Here is a 12127-nt window from a genome sequence, read left to right on the forward strand (position 1 = left end):
CTGAAAACCAGAAGTTAATGCTGTAAATGTGGGCTAGTTGCTGAGTGCCCAATACGCCGTCATGGGTATGTGTGTGGCTGTCAGAACTTTGGAAATGGGTCATAAGTTGGGAAGGGGATCTTTTGTAATTTTGAATGGTTGCTAAGCAACATGTCATAAGCTGAGGACTACCTCATGGACAGTGTACAAATTATGTATACATGTACAAAAATGCAAAAAATAAAAATGGAACAATTTGAAATCTTAGTCACTGCAGAGTAGTATTTCACAAACCCAAGCAAAACAAGAAAGAACTTACTGCAGGTGTAATTCAAAAATACTTAAAAATAGTTAAAAATATTTTCAGTATTAATAGCAGGTGCCTTACTATCAACATAGGCCTTATGTACAAGAACTAAATCATCCAGAATTTCAATAGCAAACCTGAATTAGAATTACAGCTCTGAGTTAGCTGTACTCTCATGCATACGAATCTAGAATACATATAATACATGGAGATTTATCAAATTATGTCAGATGAAATCTGGCTGAAAATATATAGTAAGACTTACTATAATCACACTTAACTATAATTTTCAATACTCTGCCATTGGATAAAAATAATTATTCAGTCTGGATTATGACAGAAGATTACACCACACTATAATGAAATTATAATATACTAAAAAGGACAGAATACATCTAAACAAATTTTATTTTATTTCCTGGCACCTAAATGTCTTTAGCCAAAATTATGCCTACTGATTTCAGTGGAAGAACTAAGGAACTTTAATGAAGGAACTAAAGAACCAAGAAAAAAACCATAATGCCCCCTCACTGAAATCAACAAAAATTCAAGTTATTAGTATGTGGTCCCATCATTCAGATAATATCTGTTATGTAGACCAGTAGTACAATCCTATATATGTAAATAAATAAATAAAATTGAATTTATACAGACTTATTGCAGAGTATGTATGAGAGGACTGAAGCTCATCAGTATTTCATTGCTAAATTGGATTACTATGAATACAAGTCTTAATTACAGGTTAATTTGTTACCATCTTCAAAGCCAAGTTATTTACATAAACATTTAAATTACCTTTAAATTTCAAGTCAGAGACATTATGAATATCAAGAAATGATTTTGTTTTCCTGTTGTTTATTGTAGACAATACAAGACAAGTAAAATAAAACAGAATATTCCGTGAGCTTCTATCTCAACTAAATAACTTTATTTCCATGATATAAAATATGCTGCTAGAAAGAACTGTTTCTCAAAAATACATGAGGATGGGCTCTTGTACTTAGAACGGAGAAATCTAAAGACCTTCTGGGTGATGCAGCTCTCCCTCAAAGTCACTCCAAGCTGGAGCAAATCATGACTTCTCTCCAAATTGCTTGGCTGTGCAAATGAAGAGTCATTATTGTACTTTCTTCATTGTAGTGCAATATAATGTATGCAGTTCATAGTGGAGAAGAGCTTGAGGTACTCTATCAAACTTTAGAGAGAAGCCACAATGGTGCAGCAGAAGGAATGAGAAGAGCATCCATGGAAATAACACTTGGAGAAGCTGATATGGAAAGAATAGAATCTTTTTACGAAACCATTATTGCTCTTGCAGGGATGCGATCGCAAGAGCCATCAGTACATGCACAGAGCCTGTTTTAAACACATGAATTTAGAGGTTTTACAGTACCAAAGAGCAAGATTATTGTGTGAATAAACAATTCACCACAATATAGGTACAGTGCATCTGGTCACGGCATCAAAGTACTTGCTTCCACAGTTAAACCCCAGTAAACTATGGATTTCAAGCCTTCAACTGCAAAGTTCTTTGTAATTATGAATCCCTCTCCTCTTTATATTGAATACATCCCATGCTAAATACCGTATTTTCCGGTGTATAAGACGACTGGGCGTATAAGACGACTTTGGAGAAGATTTGCATGGTTAGAAAGTCGTCTTATACGCCGGAAAATACAGTAAGTAGGCCATTAGTAAAATAAAAATTGATTTATATCTTTGATCCATCCACTATTTACATTTGATCATTGAAAAAGCATCAACACCATGCATTTCGTGCAACTGGATACAAGAATCATCAAAGATGTTCAAATGTAGTTTTATGCTTGTTAATAAGAAAATGTGTTTTGTTAATGGGAGACCAATGTTTTTTCTAAATAATATATTACGGGCTCCTTATTTCAGAAATGAATATTTAATAGTAGTTGTTATTTTTTACCAAATAAAGAGGTAGGTGTATTTTCACACAATGAACAACAATGTAACAGACATAAGGGAAAAATTAGAACAACCTAATACAGCAATACTGTATAATTTAGACTAAGAAACTACAAATTATTTAAAAAGAGAGCAAACGTCCCTCTCCATATTTTCATTGAGGGCTTTTTTTTTTTTGCTTAAAACATTGACTAGAAATGGCAGAATCTGTAAGCTCTCTTTTTCAAAAAGATGTCTGTTTCAATAAATCAATTATAGCCTTGGTTAACTGCAGTTTTAACCATTGGATTGACAGTAAGTAATATTGCAGCAATTCTTTCTTACATTACCAACACCCACAGTCTAAAAGTTTACATAAAGTTAACGAATCTCAATAATTACATAATTACAATAGGATTTTTGTTGTTAAAACAATCTTCATAAATAATGTTTTCTATCTCTTCAATAACCTAAAGGTCAATTGGTAAAGACAGGACAGTATTTCCTTTTCTTTTATTATCAGATTGAAGAATCCTCACTGCTCGCAATGTTTAAGGCTTGAATCAAGTTACTCTCCTTTGGCTTTCTTATGCACTTTCCCATTTTCCATGACTGCACCGTTTTCTAATTTGCTTATACCATTTGCTATTACGCCATTGGTGATCTTGCCATTCTTTTCTTTTTGCTTGAGCTCCTTGGGCTGCTTGGGCATCTTGTATGTCCGATAGTAGAAGTTACCAAACAGAATAATGAAAGTGGTGGCATAGAAAATGACACCCCAATGCATCCATTTAGGAAAGGGGCAATCAATATAAATAGACAGGGCGGTGTGGCCAAGAGTCACATGGAACTGAACCTGAAAAGTAGAATAACAGAAGGTCCATTAATCCTGATTAATAAGTTTATTTTACGCCCCGCAGTGTTTCTCAACCTTGACAATTTTAAGGCATGTGGACTTCAACTCCCAGAATTCCACAGCCAGCAATGCTGGCTGTGGAATTCTGGGAGTTGAAGTCCACATGCCTTAAAATTGTCAAGGTTGAGAAACACTGTATAGGGTTTCTGTGAGGGTTTTTTCCCCCCTGAAAAAGTGCCTGAATACCATTCATACATTTCTTTATTTACTTAAAAGCGTGATGGGCTCTCTAATTATTAGTGAACTAAGGGAAGGAGGATCATCTTACATTATATTGCTGAGAATGCCATAAAGGAAGATGCTGTTGAAACAGAGAAATGATTGCCACCATTGCTTCAAAGGGGATGAGCAAGTGACTCCTGCTTTCCTCCTGAAGGTCTCCAGGAGAAAGTAGCATCTGCACACCGGAGTAACTCTGAAAAATCAGACTGATAGAGGCCACCACTCTAGATAGAGCAGGTCTTAATGGCAGACATGAAGCCCCTGGATATGAATGAGAAATGAGAGGAGGAAGAGGCTAGCAAGCTAACTGAACATGACTTGGAACCCTAAGCTTGATGGTTGTTGTCAGGGGTGTGGGGCTATTTTTTAAAATTGTTTTTGTATCCTTTTATCCTTGTAAGCTCCCCAGAGTCAGTGAGAGAGAGTTGGGCTGCCATATAAATTTTCTTAGGTAAATAAATAAATAATTTCTTTTCAAGGATGTGCCCATTTTTAGGGTGCTGCCCGGGGACAATATGTATATAGATATACATATTTGCACATACGGTACATTCATATTTATTGGAGGAAAATACCTCATTAGGATTATTTTTTTTTTACTGAGAATTGAGAGTGTACCAGAATTGTGTGTGCTTATATGGACTGTGCTTACATTTAGAGATTTAAATAATTATAATATATAAGCTCTCTCCCATTATTCTTAAAAAATATATCGTCTGTACAGCCACTCCTCTTTTACTGCCTTGGTTAGTGACCATTCACAAATACAATGGTAAAAAAAAATATTTTCTAACTAATGTGCACATTTATGACAACAAAAGCCTTTGGTGTGAAACTGATTAAGGTCTGATCAATTTCAGGCAGTAGCACAGTTGGTTGAAGGGTTCTGATTAAGGTCACAGACCTGAGTTTGTTAACTTGTGATTAGTATTTTTTTTAGGGAGGTTCTGCCCTGTGGAAAAAAGCAGCTCAGGAAGAGATAGCTTGTTTAAACAAAAACACCACCCTAAAAGGTGGTGGTGGTGAAACAATGGGTCAGACACAGGACTTGTAAAACAGAATTTTATTTGAATGAAACAGCATCAACTATCTTTGCTGCAACTTCTGTCAATACATGCTCACTTAGTGATCCTTTTGCTTCATGACATGATCGTCGGAATGGAGTGCAGTCAGTAAATGAGGAGTGATTGTATGGGAAAAGGGAGAACAGCTATTAAAGTTCTAGATGAGTATCTTGTTACCATTCTTGTAATTCTCTATATGCTGATGGCAACACATAGAGAACAGGTAAGGGTTTCTTCTGCATGAGTTTCCTCATGTTGAAAAAGAGACTCTCTAAAGCAGCGGTTCTCAACCTATGGGTCGCGACCCCATTTGGGGTCGATTGACCATTTTTTGGGGGTCGCCAAAGGCGGCGATCCGCCATTTTCTCCCCTCAGGGGACGCCGCCGCGCATGGGATGGCGCCGTGCATGTGCACCGCGCATGAGGGCACCGCTGCGCATGCACGCCGTGCATGGGGCAGCGCCGCGCATGCGCACCGTGCATGGGGCGGGGCCTCCCATGCACGCAGCGCCACGCATGCGCATAACGTTTGTGTGACGGGGGTCGCCGTCACACAAACGTTGAGAACCACTGCTCTAAAGGTACTGTGTATGCGCTTATTACTTTCAAAGTTCTCACACTGAAAAGATCCAATTTAAAAAATAACTGATAAGATTTAAAAAAAATATTACTTACTAATTGCATTATGGTCAGGTATCGTTTCCACCAAAGGTACTTGTGGAACTTTGGGCCACAGGCAGCTAGTCCATAATACATGTACATAACAACATGAATGAAAGCATTGATATGAGCTCCAAAAAATGCTGTTGGGTAGAAGAAACAAAAGAACGTTACCAAAATCATTAAGGTAATCATATTCAATGATATTTAATTTTTCTCACCAAGAAATCACAATGTCTTGATATCAGTTTTTCTCACCCTGTCTCCTTATAATTTTGAAAAGTTATAATTTCTCAGCGGTAGATCAGAGGATAAGAAGAAGAAAAAAAGCAAGACTCGTCTTTTATCCATATAAAAGCCCACCTATGGGATGCTATAGGTAACCACTATATAGCTTGAATGCATTGGTACAATTTAATTGCAAGCATAAATTGCTACAAATATCAGAAAATGGCATCATATTCCCGCATCACTTGTTCTATGTGAAATGTGTGCCTGGACAACTTATTTTAGAATTTTACTACACACAGAACAACTAAGAGTAGAAATGTTTGGGGATTACATGTTCATTTTCAGTCCAGTAGAGGATAAGCAATAAATAACTCTTCCATACTCCTAGTTGTACAGGTAGTCCTCAACTTATGACCACAATTGAGCCCAAAATTTATGTGGCTAAGGAGTTTCGCTACAAGTGAATCATTGCAATTGTTAAATTAATAATACAGTTGTTAAGTGAATCTGGCTTCCCCATTGACTTTGCATGTCTGACAGTCACAAAAGATGATCACATGACCCTGGGACACAGCAATGGTCATAAGTATGAACCATCCAAGTTTTGATCATGTGACCATGGGAATGCTGCAATAGTCATTATGAAAAAGCTTTTTTCAGTGCTGTTGTAACTTAGTGATGGTCACTAAATGAAAGGCTGTAAATCATGGATTAGCTGTACTAATGTCTTAGCAAAGAAATAGTCTCCACAGTTTTATTGTGCTGCACTGAACGTGCATATGTAAACCTTGATCATGTCAGAAAACTGATATTTGTGATGGCTCCTTTTTCTAGACTTGTACTGGAAGGATTGTTGACTCTGGATAAATGTACCTCCTTTCAAAGTATTAGTTTACAACTATAAAGTATATAGGGACTGCAGAATAATTTGAACAGTTATACTATACAATAGAAATTATGAATTTATTATTTAGTATGAGCATAAAATATCTGATTTATAGGGCAATCTATGGAAATGTATACACAGGGAAACATGCATAATTAAAGGCAGAAAATGCAAACTAAGACCAAGATTCTGATTTTGAGTTGTATGACTTAAGGAACCATCCATAAAGAAATAATGGAAAAAGTGTGATAAGCATTACAACCTGATACCATAACCTTTATGTACATTTTTATCCACAGAGTAAAATGAAGCAATTAAAATTAGTTTTCACAGCAAACAAAATAAAATAAATACAAGTATTCTAAGCATAAGTGGAAGTCTTATTAAAATTGTTATGACTTAGTTGACTAGATTCTTTCATCACCATGCTAAGTTAAGCAAGGCACAATCAAGAATTTATCTGCCTGTGGTTGCCGATTTTAGCTAGGCAAGTTAGATCTATCTGTTGCTTCATGCAGTTCATAGACCTAAACACAAGGGGAAGAGTACAGATTTAAAATCTGAATCATGCATTTATGCTGGTGTGAAAAGGGTTTCAAAAGTCTATATAATATATCTTTCCTCCCCCTCATTTCCCAGAGAAGAAAGAATATGTCTTTAAATTATTAACACCACAAAATTAAGCACACACTCATTTTTATAACTGTAGGATAGAAAATATGTACATGCTAATACTCCATATGAATATTCATTTTCCTTTCAATATTCATTTTCCACTTAGTAGACAACTTTACTCACCTTGTCCTCCTGCAACCCACTTTATGCCAATCCACCACAAAGTAAACATAGTGAAATGGTGATAGACATGAAGAAAGCTGATTTGATTAAATTTCTTTCTTAGGATGAAGAATATTGTGTCCAGATACTCAATCCCTTTGGATATGTAATACCACCATAAAGCTCCTGCTATCTGTGAAACGAAACAAGAATATAAAGACAGGGTCAGGCCAAGGTACCATGTACCATATAGTATGTATGCCACAATGGAAGCTTTAATTATTCATTTGTTTTTACTAAGTTAAAAAGTTTCTGCACAATTTGTCCAGTATTTATCTCTTCTCCCTGACTATTTGTCTCAGTTAGTAGGTATCTAAATGAAAAGTTGAACATTATTTTGTCATGTTAAGACAAGAGATATGAAAACATTTTGTACTTTATTCTCTTAAAAAAGTCTGGTGTTAAAAAAAAAACAAAATTTCCCACATTCTGCTGATTTTAGGCATATGAAGTCTTATTATGGAAGAAGCAGCTTTTGTGACTTGGAAATTAAGATAAAATCAGATATGCACACAACTACATCAGGCCTAGCCATCTTATACTACAAGAGCAGAAATAGGATTAATATTTTTATTTTCATTTACACATTCACTCTCTCTCTTTAAAAGATAATCCCGTGTTTGTGTGTATATGTGTGTGTGAGAGAGAATGTGTGTATGTGATTTGTTTTTAATATTGCTATTTTTATTACTTGTGTTGCCCAGCATCACTCTGGACAACAAGATGGGCAGCATACAAATTTCACAGTAAATAAAAATAAATAAATAAATAATATTATTGAAAGATTCAAAAACAAGATTAAAAATTAATACAAATGAAAATAGAATAAAAATGAAAAAAGAAATAAATAAAAGAGAAAGCCAAAGTGCTAAAAACAAAGAAAAAATGTAGAAGAAAAACAGAAAAGAAAAAAGATATAAAAAAGTAGTTTCTGATCTTCTTTACAGCAGTTATAAGTATAATTGTAGAATTATCTCTTTCTCTAAAGTTATACTGTGAATCTATTCTTTCTATAATCTATCTTATTTAAACATTAAAACCATACATTTTGCACAGATTACAGGCAGCAGTAAACAAATACTCTGTTTTCTCTAATGAAATTAAAGATATCTCAGTATTCTAATCATTATGGTTATGATTTCTTAACTGTTATAGCAACTTAAGCCTTTACTACTTTTCAGTTTCTGCTCAGAGTATAAGAAGTCAGTGCTCTCAATTTACAAACAAAGTGAGCAGGAGTGGTGTTTATATGTAACATGCTATCACTATGTGAAACATTTTTTTTTTAAAAAAAGAATTCTAACACACTATGCAAATATTTAAAACTTGCAGGATCTATAAATATTTCTGAAAAAGAAATATTAAGCTGGAAAACATGGAGCAAGCGTAGAGAATAGAAAGTGTTATTTCAGAAGTATCTCTAAAATGTGAGTGTCCACAGTGGACAACTGATGGCTCTCTTTTTCTTAAAAACATAAAAGTTACAGTTCACGGCGTCCCTATGGAACAACATCTTAACTGGTCTACAGCACTTGATGGTGTCCTTTTAACTCAAGTCATTTGCAACGCATAACTAGAAGAAACAACCAGGCTTGGGAACCTGCAAGGGACACAAGAGGGGACGAAATGGCAAAATGTGTGCGATGGCATCATTCAAATGTCACAACTTGTATGCTTGCATCAGATGTTGGCATGCAAGTAAGTAATGACAAAATCTGTACAACGCTGCTGCACAAAAATGTTGTCATTTTGCTGTCATCAAGATTTACTATGGACACTTGCAATTACTCTTCCACATCAGGTTGTGTTTATAATACTATTCAAATATTTTAATGGCACAATTGAAGACACAGTTAATTCTAATCGTAGGATCATGAAAAGAATACTGACAAATAGATGAATCTTTCCTAAATATTTCATGTATCAGAAGACAATTCTATTTAATTCTGATTATTTTATTTCAAGAAAATATTATAAACAATTGGTTTCTGCTGCTCCCCACTCCTTAGAAGCACACTGCATGGTTTTGCCTTCATGCATGCATTAATACCTTGCCTTGTCATAATACCCTATGGTTGAGCTGCTTTGGAAGGCAATTCATGACTTTACACAAATGGCTTCTTGGGTACTTGTCAGGACTACAGGTTTATAACCACAATTAGGAGTGGAACTTCCATTGTTCAGCAAGATGATTATTAAGTCAGTCATCATGATTTGATCACATGACTATAGAGATGCTGTGATGGTCATAAGCACAAAGACTTGTTATAAGTCACTTTTTTTACTTTTGAAAAGCCAGTAAACAAATGGTCATAAATCAAGGATTACCTACATGAATTTAGCACAGTTGTGTTGTACAATATTCAGAATAACGTATTGTACCACATTGTATTAATTGCAGTAGGATTAATATATTAATACTATTTCTGGCATAATATAAAACAGACCTGGGCATTTTACAGCCCCTGGGCTATATCTGGCCTTTGACTATCCCTGTCTGGCCATCATGAAGTCAACTGGAAATTAGAAATCAAATGTAAACAAGCGCACTGTAGGGGGCAGGAAAAGCTTCCAAGTCAGGTCCCACTCTGCGCAACCGCCCGTGCACTTCTTCAATTGGCTGGTGGCCACGGGAAGGGGAGGAGAGAAAGCACTTTTCTGCTTTTACGCAAGACTCACCCCTCACCTGAAAGAGGAGATGAAGTGGCAGAGTTTGAGGACATCAAATCAGGGTACATTGGTTCGGCCCTCCACAGCAATCCCTTTTTCTCATATGGTTCCTTGGGAAAATGAATTGCCCAGCCCCGATCTAAAGGATTACTACATTTGTATAAACATTTTTTTAAATTAAGATTGGTATCAGAGGCCCTTCTTCTCCTACTATTTGAAAAAGCAGAAGTAATCTCTTCCTGCTTTCTAAAACAGTATTTCATAGCCAACAATATTAATACATGGATGAAGGCAAATATACAAGTTTCAGGATAATGTTGCAAGATCCAATCTGAATCTGTCACCAGGACCAGAGGTTTTTTTTCCCAAGCCTTCAGACTTGGAGCCCATATTCAGGAAATATGTCTCTCACAGAATATTTGCTTTGTGTGTGGTATTTATATGGTGCCTCTTGTTATGTGACTTTTTAGATGTTGATTGGGGTGTTCATGGCTAGCTATGATTGACCATCAGCTTACCAAGTACTTAGGAGGTAAAGGCTTGGCAACAAAGCAAACAACAGACAATGACTTAATAGCCAGCCATCAAAACCCCAATCAACATCTAAACCGCCACAAACAACAGCCTCCAGGTGACCGACCAAGACTGGATTCTGCAATATTAATACATTCTATTTTTTTCAAATGTAAAGAGAGCCATCATTAAATGTTACTGTAAAATGAACTTGTTAGTCTGAATCAAAAATCTGTGAAGTTCAGCACGCTGTACCCACAATTGCCAATTCAATGCCTAAAGGAAACAGCCAAGTACAACAGCAGAACAGACTCTTCCCATTTGTATTTTTCAGCAACTGGTATTAAAGGGCAGAATGCATCAGAGACTGGAGGCAAAACACAGCCCACACAATAAATAGGTATTTTAGGTGCATTTGCTCACTGCAATGAACTATGTGGTTGGCTGGCTTGTTCTTTTGTCAGAATGGCATGATTTCCATTGTTGGTTTGTCATTAAGAATACATCAGCAAACCACGGAACAGTATTTTGAAACTGTATATTAGCTCACTGCAAATCCCTGAGATTTTTATACTGACAACCTGTTTGTTGGGATTAGGGAGAGAAGGCTGGCTTAGAGTCCCAACCCCAAAGGAGTTCCATCTGCAGGCATCTGCAATCACTCCCGCACACTATTCAACAATCGCTGATGAATTTTTTAGCAGGGTAGTTTGATGGAACATTTGGGGGGACATTAACTTTAAGCCTGACTTCTGTTAAAACAATCACAAAATACAAGGTGACAATAGTGGTACTATAGTCCCATTGTGGTTTGTTGTTATTTTAAAGTTCCTGTTTCTGTTTGTATGCTATGCAGAATTGGTAGGCATGGTATGGCATGGAGGGAGGGAGGGAGGGAGGGAGGGAAGGAAGGAAGGAAGGAAGGAAGGAAGGAAGGAAGGAAGGAAGGAAGGAAGGAAGGAAGGAAGGAAACTACCAGTTATTTTCCCCAGATAAATACATCAGGGAAAATTTTCTCTTTTTCTTTCTCTTTCTCTGCAGATTGTGGTTTGATCAGCCTCTCTTTCAAACATGACTATTAGTTTGCTAGCTTTTCTCCCCACATCAAATTGGCCCTGTATTGTTCTGTTTTTTTCAAAGTTTATATTTATATTTCAGATAGTTCTTGATATCGCTGTAAGGGATGCAACTATACAATAATTGCGTGAAAAACAGTTTTTACTTTTGCTCAAATTATTCTTTCCAACCCAAAAAATGTTGGAAATAAATTATATAAGGAAACTCAGGAATTTGTCTATCTGTATGTCTATTCATCAGCAAGGTAACTCTCTAAGAAACACAACCAGAAAAAGTACGATAGGCACTGAGTTAAACAACAATAACAACAACAACCAACCCAAGAAATTCACTGTGGAGAAAACCATAATTGCTCCCTTCTAAGCCCCTCCCTCCTGGTCATGTGATCCAAAGCAAAGCATGCACAGTCTATTCTATGATGTCTAAGGCACATATATCCACAAAACATAGAGATACAACACTACGGGAAAGTAGAAACACACAGGTTACATCATTATAGAGTAGAAATCCAGGTACCTCCTATGGCCTCAGCTGTGCTGCATGGTTTCCCTAATTTATTTTAAATTAGATATTGAAGAGTTGCCACTTGTCTTAAATGTCTGCGATACTGATTTTCAAAACTATTGTTAATGCTATATTTGTTCACATTCTTCACTATTAGAGACAATTCTCAGTATAAGGAGAATTGCTCCCTTCTACAGGTATATACAGAGTTTTACTAGGATTAGAGGAACTTGAGTTTAGATCACACTTAGTTATATTAGCTACTCATTATCTTTAATCCAGCCACCTCTTCCTTCAATTTAACCTCCTCACACATTACTATGAGGTTAAAAGGATGTGAGAAA

At 36.1% G+C, this 12127-nt stretch overlaps 1 protein-coding gene across 1 annotated transcript in view; it reads right to left on the bottom strand.

Annotated features, from left to right (window-relative positions):
- Positions 1 to 1121: 1121 nt before the first annotated feature.
- ELOVL4 (ELOVL fatty acid elongase 4) overlaps positions 1122 to 12127 on the bottom strand; it is a 51782-nt gene continuing 40776 nt past the window's right edge. The window contains exons 4-6 of the mRNA XM_039367098.1: positions 6981 to 7152; positions 5081 to 5208; positions 1122 to 3059 (exon numbers count right to left, since the gene is read on the bottom strand). Of these exons, the coding sequence (XP_039223032.1) occupies positions 2772 to 3059; positions 5081 to 5208; positions 6981 to 7152 (588 nt within the window). The 3' untranslated portion in view covers positions 1122 to 2771. The remainder of the gene's footprint in view (positions 3060 to 5080; positions 5209 to 6980; positions 7153 to 12127) is intronic.

The sequence above is a fragment of the Crotalus tigris genome, unplaced genomic scaffold, assembly GCF_016545835.1.
Source record: "Crotalus tigris isolate CLP2741 ecotype Arizona unplaced genomic scaffold, ASM1654583v1 scf7180000020550.821452, whole genome shotgun sequence".
Lineage (NCBI taxonomy): Eukaryota > Metazoa > Chordata > Lepidosauria > Squamata > Viperidae > Crotalus > Crotalus tigris.